The sequence below is a fragment of the Thunnus maccoyii genome, chromosome 14 (genome assembly GCF_910596095.1).
Source record: "Thunnus maccoyii chromosome 14, fThuMac1.1, whole genome shotgun sequence".
In the NCBI taxonomy this organism is placed as follows: domain Eukaryota; kingdom Metazoa; phylum Chordata; class Actinopteri; order Scombriformes; family Scombridae; genus Thunnus; species Thunnus maccoyii.
Genome location: NC_056546.1, coordinates 18,290,040 through 18,305,211, shown reverse-complemented (window position 1 = coordinate 18,305,211; position 15,172 = coordinate 18,290,040). Strand labels below are relative to the sequence as shown.

Here is a 15,172-nt window from a genome sequence, read left to right as displayed (position 1 = left end):
TCATGGCTTTTCTTTCTACAGGTCCAATGGGTCCCCAGGGATACGGCAAGCCAGGTAATCCAGGTACTCCTGGATCCCCTGGTCTAAATGGAGCAGATGGTAAAAGTGGTAATCCTGGCATCCCTGGCCAGCCTGGGGTGTGTGATCCATCCATGTGCTATGGTAGCATGATGAGGCGGGATCCTTACAGCAAAGGCCCAAGCTATTGACGACATGCAACATCAGTGCAGGCACCAGTCTAAAGCTGATGTGGAACAAACAGCCATTCTCAGGAAGATCTCATCTTTACAGTTTCTCTCTGTCGCGGAAACAAAACAGACCTCTTTTAACACGTTTCATGTGATCTCAGACAATCAGCAGAGCTACATCCTATCAAATTGTCTCTGTTGTTATTTTGTATTGTTATCCAAATGTCTTTGAACAAGCTCTGAGTTTTTAGTGGTGTTAAGAGAATTCATCATTGGTTCCATTTAATACCTCTCATCTGATCACCATGAACTCATCTACTACAGTACATGTATGTGGTTTGGATCTCTCTCTGGGCAGTGTGGCTGGTACATTTTCCCATATTGCCCCCTGGTGTTGCTTCGTTGCATGTCGCTCTCTAAATTTTCACTTTACATTGAGTAGGTTCAGTAAAGATACAACATCTGTAATCTATAAATTCCATGTTCAGTGAATAATTTCACCTTAAATTATATCTGAAATTGGCATGTTTCAGCACAAAACTGTTTGATTTCCTGTAGCTGATTATGAGCTGCAGTAAGCCTGTTCCTAAAGCAATGTTTGACTTAATTCTCTATGAAAACTTTTTACCACAGCTAATGTTATGTATCACCCAAGATAAATGATTAAACTAATCATCTATCACAATACCCATTCATCCAATTTTTTTCCAGTTAGTAAATAAAATGTTTTAGCGTCAAGAAGCCACTGATTTCAGTTTTAAATTATGTCCTTTATGTCCCCTAAAAGGCTTACCTTTCATTACTGTAGCAGTTATTTTATTGTTATTTATGAAACTGAGTCATAACTGTGTATTTTAGCATTGACATGTTTTAAACAGCTTTTGTAATTTTATTATTTTGTGTTAAGGTGACATTTGTATGACTCTTTTTTTTTCCTTTTTTTTTTTTTTTTTTTTTTACTAGAATTAAAACATCTTAATGATTTATTGATTGAAGTTATTTTTGTTTTTTGTGCTTCAGACTTTAAAAGTTTCTGGTTTATTCCAGGACTCCATCACATCATCTGTCTCCTCTTTCCACTGGAAATTTTGGGTGGTGTGTGTGTGCTGTGAACATTTCCAATTTGACTGAAGTGTCAAAAAAAGGACGATGTGTGATGGAACAAAAAAAGAGAGAGATCATCACCTGGGTCTTCACACAAAGGGCACAGCACTAGGAAATTTGGATACAAGTGCTAGAAAGTGTCTGTAGACAGTGTGTTTGTGTGTGTGTGTGTGTGTGTGTGTGTGTGTGTGTGTGTGTGTGTGTGTGTGTGTGTGTGTGTGTGTGTGAGAGAGAGAGAGAGAGAGAGAGAGAGAGAGAGAGAGAGAGAGAGAGAGAGACCTCAGAAATAACAATTCAATCATAGTACACTAGATGGCGCCATGTGGTAGGAGCAGGAGTTGCTTTACCAAGGAAGAAGGCCTCCTTTTTTCATTTTGGACAGCAGCCATCCATCCCATGGAAACCTCTGACTATTTATGTTTTTAATTATCCCAGCATCCATACTTCAACATATTGTTTACTCACTGCTCCTTTGAGAATGGAGCTTTCTGCATTAAGGCTCTTTGCTTTAAATTAACTTTTCATATACTCAAAGTCAGTTTTTGCTCTTAAAGGAATTCAGATAATTAAGCAGATGGAAATCATTGTAGCCTGCACAGAAGTGTAGTGACTTTGCCATGTGCTTATCAATCTTTGTGGTATATATGTATATACCTCTTGCAATCTCAATGTTCCTATATGGGAATTATGGTGTTACTGTTTTAAAGTATAATCTGCAGACTGGTTCACTTACAGCTTTGTTTGTTGGTGTATTTAAAAAAAAAAATTACAGCATCTCTGTGGATCGTGTTTAAGCCAATGTAGTGCAAAAACAGGATCCTTTTTGTTGTCGGTGAATGAAGCTGGAGCCCTCTCCTCCAAACACGCAGACTTCAATAACTTGAGGTGATTAAAAGGCTCTGTCATTATTCTTTCACTCGTTAAGACGGGCTCTCGGATTTCAAGTGTCTCCTTTTACACTCCTGAGCCGCCACATTCATCATGGGACCGGGCTGAAGTTTTATTGCGGCCGCTAGAGGTGGATGCAAAAACAAAAAGTTGAGTGTGGGATGGACTCAGAGGGCAACTAGCCCCAATACACTCTCTGAGAAGGGGGGAAAAAATGCGCGCCGGGGCATGAGTCGAGTGCTCTTCTCTGCTCTTTTTTAACACAGTTCAACACTTTTCATCCACTGGAAACTCCGGGTTATCCCTCGACGTTATGGGCGTACCTACGTGTTTTTTCATCACAGAGGAGTGAGGTGAGGGAAGGGGTCATAACTCCATAAATACTTGGTGTAGCCGAGAATTTGGATGGACCCTGGAGGAGTAAATACTTGCTGGAGGAACCAGGACCACTCGCACACAGGACGGGAGCGCCGACTTTACTGCAAGTTGATACCTCATTTGTAGAAGGGCTGACTGGTTTAAAAAAAAAAAAAAAAAAAAAAAAAAACCCTCCTCTGTTACCACCGTGAAAGTTGTGGTGCCTCTGGCTAATATGGAGAGTCTATGATTCCGTATTGGCAGAGATATATATTATTATATTTTTTCCACAGAGTGCGATGTAGTTCAACTTCACACCCCAAAGTGAGCTATTTGTCAAGATGACAGCGCTTACACCTTTGAACCGTGCTGTACTTGGACTTGCGTGGAGCTGCTTGAGTTTTCTATCCTGCGCTCATTGTGGGTTAAGTGACAACCATGTGCACTCCAGTTTTATTTACAGGAGGTTGCGCAATCACGAACGCAGGGAGATCCAGAGAGAGATCCTCTCCATCCTGGGCTTGCCTCACCGTCCGAGGCCCTTCTCTCCCGGGAAGCAGGCATCCTCCGCCCCGCTGTTCATGCTCGACCTGTACAACGCCATGGCCGTGGAGGAAGATGAGGAGGAGGAGGAGGTGGGAGCGCAGCAGCAGCAGGGCGCAGGGAAGAGCTTCAGTGCCAAGGCTCAAGGGCACTCTAGGAAAGGTTACTACAGCCCCCAGCATGTTGGGTACTCCCGTGTGGCACAGCCTTACCGAGCGGCCCCTCTGTTAGGCCACAGCCCCGCACTCACCTCAGCGCACGACACCAACTTTCTCAATGATGCAGACATGGTTATGAGTTTTGTCAATTTAGGTAAGTGGCTTTAAAGCAGGCTCATTCATCAACAGGTTTTATTAAATCGAAAATGATTAATTATGTCTAATCGAAATTAGCCTGCAGGTGCAGAAATATAGTTGCAAAATCTACATCTTAACGTTTAAGAATCCCTCCCCAACTCATGTTTTCATTAATCTTCATTGCCTATAAAGGAAAATTAATAAGGGTTTTTACCTGGATTCACTTTATCTGTGTACTCAATGAAAGGTCTAATACTTTCCACATTTAGTGCAATTTTCTAGACGATGTAGAGAAGGACATTTAAAGAGATGTAAGGCTTTTTCATGTTTTTCAAGATTAAAATTATTTAAATTCATGATCTAGGCTGCGCATGTCGGATGTGTTGCAATCATGACACGCAGTTATCAATTTTGTAAAATTTGACACATGTAGGTTATCTTTAAATAATCTATTATGTTCCTAAAAAACCCTAAATAGCGCTGAACATCTAAGTTTAGTTATTGAGTTGTTTTCTTCCTTTTATTTAGCTATTTTTTTCTTTTGGAATTTCTACGTCTAAATGTTAATGTCATATATTTCGACATCAGTCATCAGGCCTGAAGTGTTCAGCAGCTTTGGCCTCGTGTGAAATATTTCGTATTTAACAGAATAAAGCCCAACATTTTGACCTCATCAATTTGTGCTGCTCTCCATTAAAAAGCAGCTGATGTGTATAATGATTGTGTTTGTTCAGTAGCCGCGACCCTTGACCCAGCAGTTCAGAGCAACTTATCAGATGACTGTCTGACCTTGAGAAAATTGGTCTAAATTATTTCCTGTTGTTAAAAGGGCAGTGATATTTCTTGAGGTTGTGTCACTATAAGAGAAAGCAGTAGCCCTGTTCTACATACTTGTGTTATTTATAGAATTAATTGTTCTTTATCAAAAATTAAAATACTAAGCATTCCACATGGAAAGTTACTAAAAAATGGAATATGGTAGCGGTAAATGAATGATAAAAATCACCATAAAAAACATTACAAAACATTGTTACTGTAGTGCTAAGAGTTTCATTTTTTAAATTATAGAGCAAAACATGTAAAAGTGAATTTGTGTAGAGTTGGCTGGAAGTATAATCCCTCACCTTGGCCTGAGCCCATCTGTTTCCACTTACCACTATACCAGGGCATGTACACTGTCAGCCTTGAAAGCTCAGCTCTCATTCTGGGGACTGTCAGTGAAGTGTTCAACGGGTCTCTGTCTTTATTACAGTACACTCAAATACAGCTACTGATCTCAACTGTTTTAAAAACAGCTATGAGGCATTTTGTGCAGTTTAATATGCTTACTGTAACCATTTGAACTTTATATGCATAAATGATAAGTCAGCTGTTGAAAATCAAAATATATGAGTGTAAAAGGAGTAAATATGTAACAATGAAACACAACAGTTATGTATTAATATTAATAACAAAATATGGAAACTATCCTGGCAGAAGATAATTCAATTAATATGCATCACATCAAGAATGCACATGGCTCACCCTAACCAGCAAGTAAAGTCATTATTATTTAATCTTTAGCTATTTAAAAGTTAAATGCTCTATGCTGTCAGTGGCACTTCTGCTTCAGATTACTGCCTGTGGCTAATATAATGGAACACGCTCAGTGGGTAAAAGTCAGACCTGACCTCTGACCTGTTTGTGCTAAGTAACTACAGGCGCTCTCTCTCGATAAAATATCAGGGAAAATGCACTGCATGATATCACCACGGATGTCAGAAAATCTACTAACCTCAGCCACATGGCCCTTTTCTGCGGCCAAGCAGGGGTGTGAGACAGTTGGCGGTCACTTTTTTAGCAGCATCAAAGTTTTGTCAGTTGTTCATAATGTTGATACGGTCAGAGTCTTTGAGGCTATTAATAAAGCTGCTGCAATGAGGGGCTTTATTTTATCCTCAATAATACATGTTAACCTCTTGGAAAATCAAGAGCTATTCATCTTTTATTAATATACATGCAGAAAAATTAATGCATTCTAATTTGATTAACTTTAAAAAAAATCATACATCTAAAATATATATCTCATGTTACTCATTATAGTACAAATACTTAGTTTTAAAGGTTAAGGGTCATTAAAAACTCTTAGCGTATTGTATGAAACCTACAGGAGGTCAGTACAAGGTCGGAAATGAGGTCAGAGTAGACGCTCACATGACGTTGAAGAATCCTGTCTGGTCTTTTCTCTCACTTGAGGAGCAGACGAAAGTGTCTTTAATTGAAATCAGCCTGTTTTTCTTAACTGACAGCCCATTCATCATGGCCAGAGAATGCAGTTAGGCACACAGTAGAGGGCCTGTCTGGGAACTGCTACCTGTATTCAGTTGACTGATTTAATGAACTGGAAAGTGCTTTTGTTGGTAGTCAAAATGTTTGGATTGGACCTGGAATGTAAAAGAAGATGTGATAAATTACTCTTTTTCTGTGCGTGCATGCTGGCATGTTTTCTCATTTGAGCAACACACGCAGCGGTTCAGGAGGTGAAGTCATATTTTGTGATTGGTGAATGTAAAAATGAAACTGCTGCCAGTAAAAATGAAATTCATCATAAAATATTTTCTTTCCCAGTGGAGAAAGATAAAGATTTTTCTCACCAACGAAGACACTACAAGGAGTTCCGGTTTGATCTGACTCAGATCCCAGATGGTGAAGCAGTGACTGCAGCAGAGTTTCGCATCTATAAGGACCGCAGTCATGCCCGCTATGACAATATTACTCTGAAGGTCACCATATATCAAGTCATCAAGGAATATCAAAACAAGTAAGTACCTAATCAAGCAAATCCAAACATTAAAAGATATATTACTGCCATTTATTCAGGATGCTTTGGTATGCATGCAGTCGAGCTATTATCAACACCTTCCCTGTTTGCAATTGCAAATTTATGGAAAGAAAATAAAAATAGTTGTAACTTCGCTATAATAAAGGTGAAACTAAACAAATGTGTTGCATTTGCAGTAATCTTATTTCACAGCTATTGTCTTGTGCTGCTGAAACTTTCCACTCGCGCAGAACGTCCTTCTGTCGCCGACTCTGTTCTCCTTCATTCGCACCATGTCTGCCTTACAAATATAGTTCTCGGATAAAGAGAACTCCATTAGCAAGTTGGCCACTTATGAAGCTTGGAAGGTCCATCAGTTATCACTCGTCTTGTGTTGCTTGCCAAGCTGGCTGCAGCCCAGATGAAACCATGAGGGCCCATATCAGGGGGAGGGGGCTCCCTTGGGTGCTCCCGTGGTCACTGTTATGCCCACCACCTGCCTGTCTTAACAATATTCCGGAAGTTTAAAGCATGACATAGCTGAATACACAAGGGTGTACTCAGAAGTGGCCCCACATTTGCTTGCCAAAAATGTGTGTGGGTGATTGAAGGGGAGATATGGCCCTCCTGGGCTTTGAAAAGGTCCAAGTCAATGGACTCTGCCATCTTAAAGGGGAAGACTGCTCGACTGCAAGTTTTCACATACTTTTTCATAGGGAGTAGTTTGTTTTAGTTTGGTTTTCACAAACAATTCTTTCCCAATGCTAGAAATCTTACAAACGATGTTGGAATATGTGATTTTAAAACAACCATAGAACAAACTGACAGTGAAAAAAGGCATACACCATTTTTTTCTGAATGTAAAAAGCCATAATGAATTCATATATGAGCGCTATTAGTTAGTAAACCGTATTCTACATACATGTCCTTTTATGTTTTTCTTCAACTTATCAGACAGAATGCTATTATTGCACGCATCTCCAAAATGTTTTTTGGTTGGTTATTCCAAAAAAAATCCATGTGTGCAACAACTAAAAGAAAAGGTTATGGTATGGTTCAGTAGTCAATTAAAACCACTTTTTTAGGGTTCAGTAAAGGGTGTGGTCATTGTAAAATAACTTTCAACACTCACTTCTAGTATGAGACTGGACTTGCTGGTGATGCTTGTGTTGAAGCCGACCTCCAGAGGCTTACTTCTCACTCCACCATTTTAATATCATACTACGTATTGCACTGGTACTGAACTTTGCCATTGAACATACATTGCTAATGGAGAATAGTGACATATGAACATAATTTAGAAGACAGACAAACTACCTCTATTCATGGTATTTTCCTCCTTTAACTCATTTTCTGAGGAACAGTACATCCTGCAATATCACAGATTAAGGGTCGGGATAAACATTTTTCCTCTTGGATATGGCTATGAGAATAGTGAATTCTTACCTACACAAACTAAATTATCACAGGACAGAAGTTTAATACTGTTCATTTCAAAGAGGAAGTTCAGCGGTATGTCACTCATAAGGATTAACCTCATGTGGAATTCCACATGTTTAAGTTTTATTACACCTGTAATAAACACTATTGGGGCCACATGGAAAATCTTGTTTCCGTCTGACCAGCACCATGTAACCACAAAAGCTGAACAGGCGCTGCCTTATCCGATCTGTCCCTTGAAAGGAATCCAATGCAAATTGCAAAGCGGGACTTTTTCAACTTTGGCTTGATTGATGCCTTATGTCAGGCTCATGTTAAAAATATACAAGGGCTGATATACATGATTCATAACTCCTGAAATGTTTTGCCCATCAAATAGCTGAAATCTTGGCACATGTTTTACCACACTGCCAAGCACTTTATTAGGAGTCACAGCTTGCTCGACAATAGCGACGTTGCTTTCTTTTTATTTGCAGTACAAAGCATACAAAAGCAACCACATGACTCTTTATTGAAGGTCTTTTTAGGGGAGAATGTTTGGTTTAGACAAGGATACAGTAAAAGTGGCAGAGATAAAGAAACTAATAAAAGCCACTCCATCCATTAGTGATCAGTCAGCGATACCTCGTTTATCTGTTCTAACTGTTTAAGTCCTCTTGGATTCAGGATCGAAAATGCTGTCAAAGAGCCATATGGTTTCTTTTCTGTGTTCCACTGAGATTTTGCAACGTTTAGGTGTGCAGACAGTTTTTGTTTGTTCTAGAGCTTAAAGCACCGTAGCAGGCACTGGAGGTTTGTAATTTGTTTGTAATGCAGCGTTAAAGTGGCCGCATTCATTTCACCGCCTGAAAAGCTGGAGTAGTAATCTTGAAAACCAACTCAACCGCAGAGACCAAAATTTAAATGAATTTTCACTGAATGATAAAGTATTCTGAATTATTAGAAGACGTGTTTTTGTTGTGTATACTGTGTGTGTACCGGCTGTATTAAAGCATTTCTTTTTAGTGCGTTGGTGTAATGCAGGTGTTTTTTTCATTGTTTGCTTTTACCTTCAGAGATGCAGAGACGTTCTTGCTCGACTCCAAAAAGGTCCAGGCATCTGATGGTGGTTGGCTAGTGTTTGACATCACGGCCACCAGTAATCACTGGGTGATGAACCCGCAGCAGAACTTGGGCCTGCAGCTCTGTGTGGAGACTATAGATGGCAAGTGAAGCTCAGTTTTCTTTACTAATAACCTGACATTTGTTTTTTAGTTGCAACCTCTCCTTATTTTTTTAGGGACTCAGGACAAATGTGACTTGTATATCTGATAATCTGTAAACTGTGATTGTTTACCACCAACAAATAACAGCCATAAAGCCACACAAAAGATTAATGGCTTGAACTATTCTTTGTATTGGTAAAGACGCTGGCCTTCACACTCACCTTGAAAGCAATCATAAAATAATAAACTGATCTATTTCTTCTTCTTTATATTTACAAGCTGCTTTAGTTTTGCAATGAAAATTATGTCTTCTTTATTTACCTTTTGTCGAAGGACGAAGTATCAACATAAAATCTGCTGGAATCGTTGGAAGGAATGGGGCCCAGTCCAAGCAGCCGTTCCTGGTTGCTTTCTTCAAGGCCAGTGGGGTGTTGCTTCGCTCTGTCAGGGCCGCTGGTGGGAAGAAAAAGAATCACAATCGCAATAAATCTGCTAATCAACAAGAATCATCTCGTGCACCAAAAAGTGGAGGTCAGTGTGCTCTTAGTATGTAGTAAAACAATTCACAGCTTTTTGTCCTTCTAATGAATGGGGCTTTGGTTGTGTGTGTGTGGTCAGCTACAGGCCAGATTGCCATGAAACTAAAAATAATTTGTTATATAACTCCTGCAAAATTTTCTTAAGTGTAGATTTAAAAACAACATTTTGTTAAATCTGTTATTTGAAAAAGGTCAGATTCTTCTTTACGTTCTGATCTGCATGTCAATTGTATTACACTGGAATAACATTACTGCAACTACATTAGCACTGATTTAGGGGAGTGACTGTAAAATATAATGAATAGCAGCTCTGTCATATACGGTAATGCTCTTATCATTATTATGAATTATTTCAAGGGATAATTGATGATCCAGCAAAGGCTTTTGGATACATTACTGTTACATCTACATGGTTAATTTGCCAGTAATGAAGATTTATGGCCCTGAAAGTGGCTCACCCCGATGTGGGAAAGTAATAACCACAGTTCAACATCTTTTTTTTTTACCATTTATGTTTGTTAATAGTAGATTTATTGGAAATATTTTCTATTTAGCGTGATAATGTACTGATCAACAATGCACTGGGACTAGCTCAAACAAATCAGCATAAATTTTTTTTTAAAAAACACACTGTATATATGCACTGTAATTGTTTTCAAGTTCTTTAGTGTCTGCAGTAAGCAAACAGCCAGATATGAACAAGCATTATTTTCTACTCCCATAATAAGAATAACCTTTTACTTTTCAGATTATAACACAAGTGAACAGAAGCAAGCCTGCAAGAAACACGAACTTTATGTCAGCTTTCGAGATTTGGGTTGGCAGGTAAGACAAATTATATATATTTATTGAACAAAACATTAATGGAAAGATCACAATGAATGATACATTTTGTAATCAGATTGGTCTGAGACACTAAGAAAACCTTTCACCATATGTCATAAATAAAGGCAGTTAATTGTCCTCTTTTGGTCAAGGATTGGATCATCGCACCTGAGGGCTATGCTGCTTTTTACTGTGACGGAGAATGCTCGTTTCCACTCAATGCGCACATGAACGCAACGAATCATGCAATTGTGCAAACCCTGGTAAGTATTCACTGGAGTGTATTGCATATGTGTACTGTAGTAAAATCATGTTATAAGCTACCATAATGTTTCTAGCAGTTATAATTCATTTGAAACTCACTACTTTTGTGCCTCTTTTAAACCTACTTTATGCTCTCATTTATAGGTCCATTTAATGTTTCCTGACAATGTGCCAAAGCCATGCTGTGCCCCAACCAAGCTGAACGCAATATCAGTTCTTTACTTTGATGACAGCTCAAACGTTATCCTTAAGAAATATAGAAATATGGTAGTTCGGTCTTGTGGCTGCCATTAGTGGCCTGGCTAACTTTAATTTATGCTATCTGGTAAAGGAATCGCTGGAAAACACATCTGCTGCAGGTGTGATGTGATGTACAGTATTATGTATATAAAGCTTTATTACCTAATTTATTTTCTTTTGTTTTTTTTTAATAGCACTGAATATTGTGATATTTAAATGATTAGGAAAAATGTCGGTTTTACCTTATGTCAGCTATTACTTAACGTTTGTGTCCATTGGCATATACTCCCTCTTAGTTACGTCTGTATAACTTTTATGAGTAAACTATTCACTGGAGTCATCATGATACATAAGATTGCTTCCCCCTCTGCTTGTTTTTCCCTTTCCAATACACTATAAAATGTGCTATAAATGTTTACTGAACTGTGTAGCATTATACTTGGAACTGAGTGTATTTTTTTCTTCTGTGCTAATTTTGTGATTAATTTGTTCCTGTAATGGACCAACAATTATGAATTACTGATATACAAGAAATATATTCCAATGTCACTTATTAATTTAATGAAAAATGTAGGTGATGCCATTAGGACTAACATCACAACTTGAACAGGCTGTTGGAAATATTCTAAATCAAATTGGATCACTGGAAGGAAAAAAAATATGACTATTGTCTAATATAAACCAAGCTGCCCAAAGCTGTCACCATCTTTCAGCTCTGATATGGTTTCACCTTTTCCACGTCAACTTTTTTTGTTTAGTTGTTTTGTTTGGTTTTTTATATAAGAGAGTGTTTTCTCAGAAGGGGATTATGTCAGTGTGGAATTAAATCCTTACAATGTTGAGTGTTCACATATGAATGCTTTGCAAATTATGTCATTTCTACACAATGTTTATGCAAATCCCTCCCATAAACACTGTTTCTCATTCCTCTGTGGACTTTATCATAGCTGCAAACATCTCTCTCCACACTAATTCTAGTTTACGTTTGGGGAAAGTATATCTTAATGTAGAGTGTTGTGTATTTTAATAAATGTACCACTTGAAAACTCTTATCTTTTGCTTTGCCTTTACTTGACCTTTAAAGTTTTTTTCTCCATTCATCAACCTAAACTATATGCAGAAATACATTCAATCTTTTCCCCCTCCTACAGCTGCAAGTCCTCCAGCCCTTCAAATTCAAGTTGTCCTTTTGTATTTGTTTTTGGAAAGCTACGGATGTTTTACACACTGTTGCCGGACTACCGTCTGAGATTTATAAATGTTTGACAAGTATGATATAAACTAGGGGTCCACCCATGGAGGCTGTTGACATGGTCTTGGGGAGTGGTAACTCTAGTGGTACAGTGCCTGCAGTAAAGCAGTGCTGTGACCTCCAAAGCCAGCCAGGGTGATTATCATGAGGCTGCCAGCAGATCATTTTTTTAAGCAATTCCTTCCAATTATGCGGGAAAGATAACATACATCACGTTGATTTATGTGATATGTACTGTATGGCAGATCTTTGCTTACTTGCATTCTGTAAAATAATATTTTGGAAGCTATCATCTGCTCAGAGCTCAGAATTCACCTTTGGAAACAAAGTGGAGACCGTAAACTAAACCGAGCCAGTGTTGTTGCATTTCCCTCAGGATAAGCAGAACTTCCAGAAAAGTGCAAGAGAACGTGCTATTTCCAGAGAAGTACTCTGGTTACGCAGGGATTTTCAATGGTCTTGGAAATGTAGGGATTAGGTTAAGGATTAATATTTATTTACACAACTGTGTTGACCTTCACTGAACACAGGATATGTACTGTTGCACTTTTTCTCCTCCCACTCTCCCACTTTTATAACATTTTTTTCTCTGACATGGCAGAACATTGAGTGACTGTATTTCACTTAATTAAAAGCAGTGGCTGGCCTGCCCAGATGTTATGTGGACTCCATCTAAAAGGAGTGTTGACATTCAGTGAATAGAAGAGGCCACCTGCTAACTTAACTCTTGGCTTGAGGGGTGATTTGCATTCCTGCGGCCTGTTGCCTGGCATGATTACTCCTAGCACTTCACAATCCCATCTACTGTTTAATATCATGGATTCTTTCCAATACAACTACATTTCTTCCTTTTCTGTAACGCAGGACCTGCTATGAATGAGCTCCTCTTTAAGTCCTCCAAAACTAAACAGCCCTCTCGACAGCAACCTCCTGACCACATGAAAGGAAAAGGTAACAATTGCCATACTCAAGGCAGATTAATATAGTGGCCCCTTTTCCTCTGAGACCCCCGCGGTTACAAACAGCCTGCAGTGAGTCAGAGGTGCTTTGACATTCATCAGATCAGTGGTCACTTGTAGTGGCCACTTCTGAAACACGCTGGTAGAAGGTCACCACCCATCGCAGCTTACTTTTCATGAAGGGTTTTTTAAAATTATTCATGCATCATGCTGTTAGGTTTATAGGATAAGTCACAACATACTGTTGGGTTTACATAAACACAGTTCGATAATGTCAAGATGTCTTTCCAGGTGCTGATATAAAGTTTTCTTCTACCACAAACATGTTTATTCCCTTAGCCTGATTGAGAAAACAGACATGTCCACGTGAGAGGCTGTTAAGAATATGCTCTTTTGTTCAGCAAATGTGATATATTTAGTGGAGAGAGATCATCTTGAAGCTCTTAGCGGGCTGGGACTGGCTGTCTGTCAGAAGTTGAAAATGCTTTATGATTCTGGTCTTTTTTTTTTTTTTTTTAAATCTAATCTAAACCATCATCGGCAGGAAGTACTTCATTGTCAAATGTTGCAAAACAATAACATAATGCTGACTTAACAAGTCACTGATCTTGTCGGACCAACCACAGAGGTGTACAGAAAATGCAAAGGCAGCCTCTAAGAATATGAGAATCACAGATTAAATAACAGAAGCTGCAGTGTGCAGTGTGTAATAGCATGATTTATTGTCTGTTATTGATAAAAGCTCAGACTTAGCCATCCACATTAAAGTCAATAAACTACAAACAAACTAAGATAATCAACAACAGTTTCTAAGTATGTGAAAGCATATTTCAAAAACAGTTTTAGAAATATGGAAAGGGAAAAGTATCTTTTCCTTATTTTGTATGGGCAACCAAGAATAATAACCTCACTTCATATTTTCAACATAATGTGTATTTTTCTATGTCAATGGCTCCTAAACCTCTTAAAAACTCAACAGCCTTGTTGGGCATTGTTACTTTAATGATTTATTTAAGGATATTAACTTGTTTGTTTGCAGGATTTGGTGTATAGTTAAAGAGTGTATTTAAAGTATTTTGAGTAGTTATCCGTTTTGTAAACAAGTGTTCTGAATGAGAACATTTGTGTGTTGAAATTAAAATCAAATGTGGTCTGTCATCCATGAAAGAAAAGTTAGATTTTACACAAACACATCCATAAACTGTGAAACTAAACATTTGTTCAAGTTCTTAGTGGAGTTTAATAAATCAGGTAGGCCACACTTCTAGTGTGAGAAATATTTGTGACTCTGATTATCGTTAATATGCTCATTCACTGATACAGCCACCTCTAAAGCAGGCAGTTCCATAATGCCGAACATGATGCTTATTTTTATCATATTTTGGTCAACCCAATAAAACTGGAAAGCATACTGTTTTTGTTCATATGGTTTAGTAATTCCTGGTTTTATCGATTTACACTCTGTTAACCAGAGGTCTTTTTCTTTCTGTGGCTCAAAGTTTATTTTCAAAGTGTCACCTTGCAGTCCATCCACAAGGCAAGTGAAATTGTATCTAATAAAAATGTTGTGCAGTTTACCTAATTCATCTCCACACATATGGTTCTCCTTATTTGTATTCTGTGGGTGGGCTCTGACTTCCATACAGCTCAATCAGTCCCTCTTGAAAAGGGAGACCATATGGGTCACATTTTTACATGTTGTTTGGTATGACAAGGCTGCAGCAGGACCAGCTAGGAATGTGTCCTCACAGAGGGCAACGCAGAAACACAGTTATGTTTGCTTGTTATTCACATATGCACATTAGCTTCCCAAGAAAAGAGGGTTATGGGTTCTCAGAGTTACAACAGACTGTTTGTGAGCTCAACTGTCACTTCCCATTACCATTAAAGGTGGCACCTGTGCATGAAACTGTCTGAGCAGTGCTGTTTTAAGCCCATTTAACAAATATACTAGAAACATAAACTTAAACCTATTTACTTTACATAACTATATATAATGAATTTACACACAGTTGTTTTTATTCTGATCAGGCTTTCCATTTGATTCTTTTTTATTTTTTTTATATTGCATGCAACATTATGAAAAATATTTTCCATGAGAATCCAGAAAAACATTTTAAGATTCTTTTGTGGTTTTGTCTCAGTAGCAATAAAAGCTTCTGACATAATATGCTAACAATGTCCGCTCTTTTCTTTTTTTGTCCAGGTTCCATGTTGTTATTCTCTAGTTAAAGAGGTTACTTATGTCCTCCTGTTGCCCATCCACTGTACA

The 15,172-nt window shown here is 38.3% G+C and overlaps 2 protein-coding genes across 2 annotated transcripts in view; both read left to right on the top strand.

Annotated features, from left to right (window-relative positions):
• Nucleotides 1-1,100, top strand: part of col21a1 (collagen, type XXI, alpha 1) — a 28,241-nt gene extending 27,141 nt beyond the window's left edge. The window contains exon 29 of the mRNA XM_042433120.1: nt 22-1,100. Coding sequence (XP_042289054.1) covers nt 22-209 — 188 coding nt within the window. The 3' untranslated portion in view covers nt 210-1,100. The remainder of the gene's footprint in view (nt 1-21) is intronic.
• A 1,646-nt stretch (nt 1,101-2,746) lies between these two features.
• On the top strand, nt 2,747-11,739 carry bmp5 (bone morphogenetic protein 5). The gene is made up of 7 exons (XM_042433157.1): nt 2,747-3,392; nt 5,984-6,176; nt 8,672-8,820; nt 9,155-9,352; nt 10,109-10,185; nt 10,338-10,448; nt 10,594-11,739. The coding sequence occupies exons 1-7, from the start codon at nt 2,879-2,881 to the stop codon at nt 10,741-10,743; spliced, it is 1,392 nt and encodes a 463-aa protein (XP_042289091.1). The 5' UTR covers nt 2,747-2,878; the 3' UTR covers nt 10,744-11,739.
• The last annotated feature ends 3,433 nt before the right edge of the window (nt 11,740-15,172 follow it).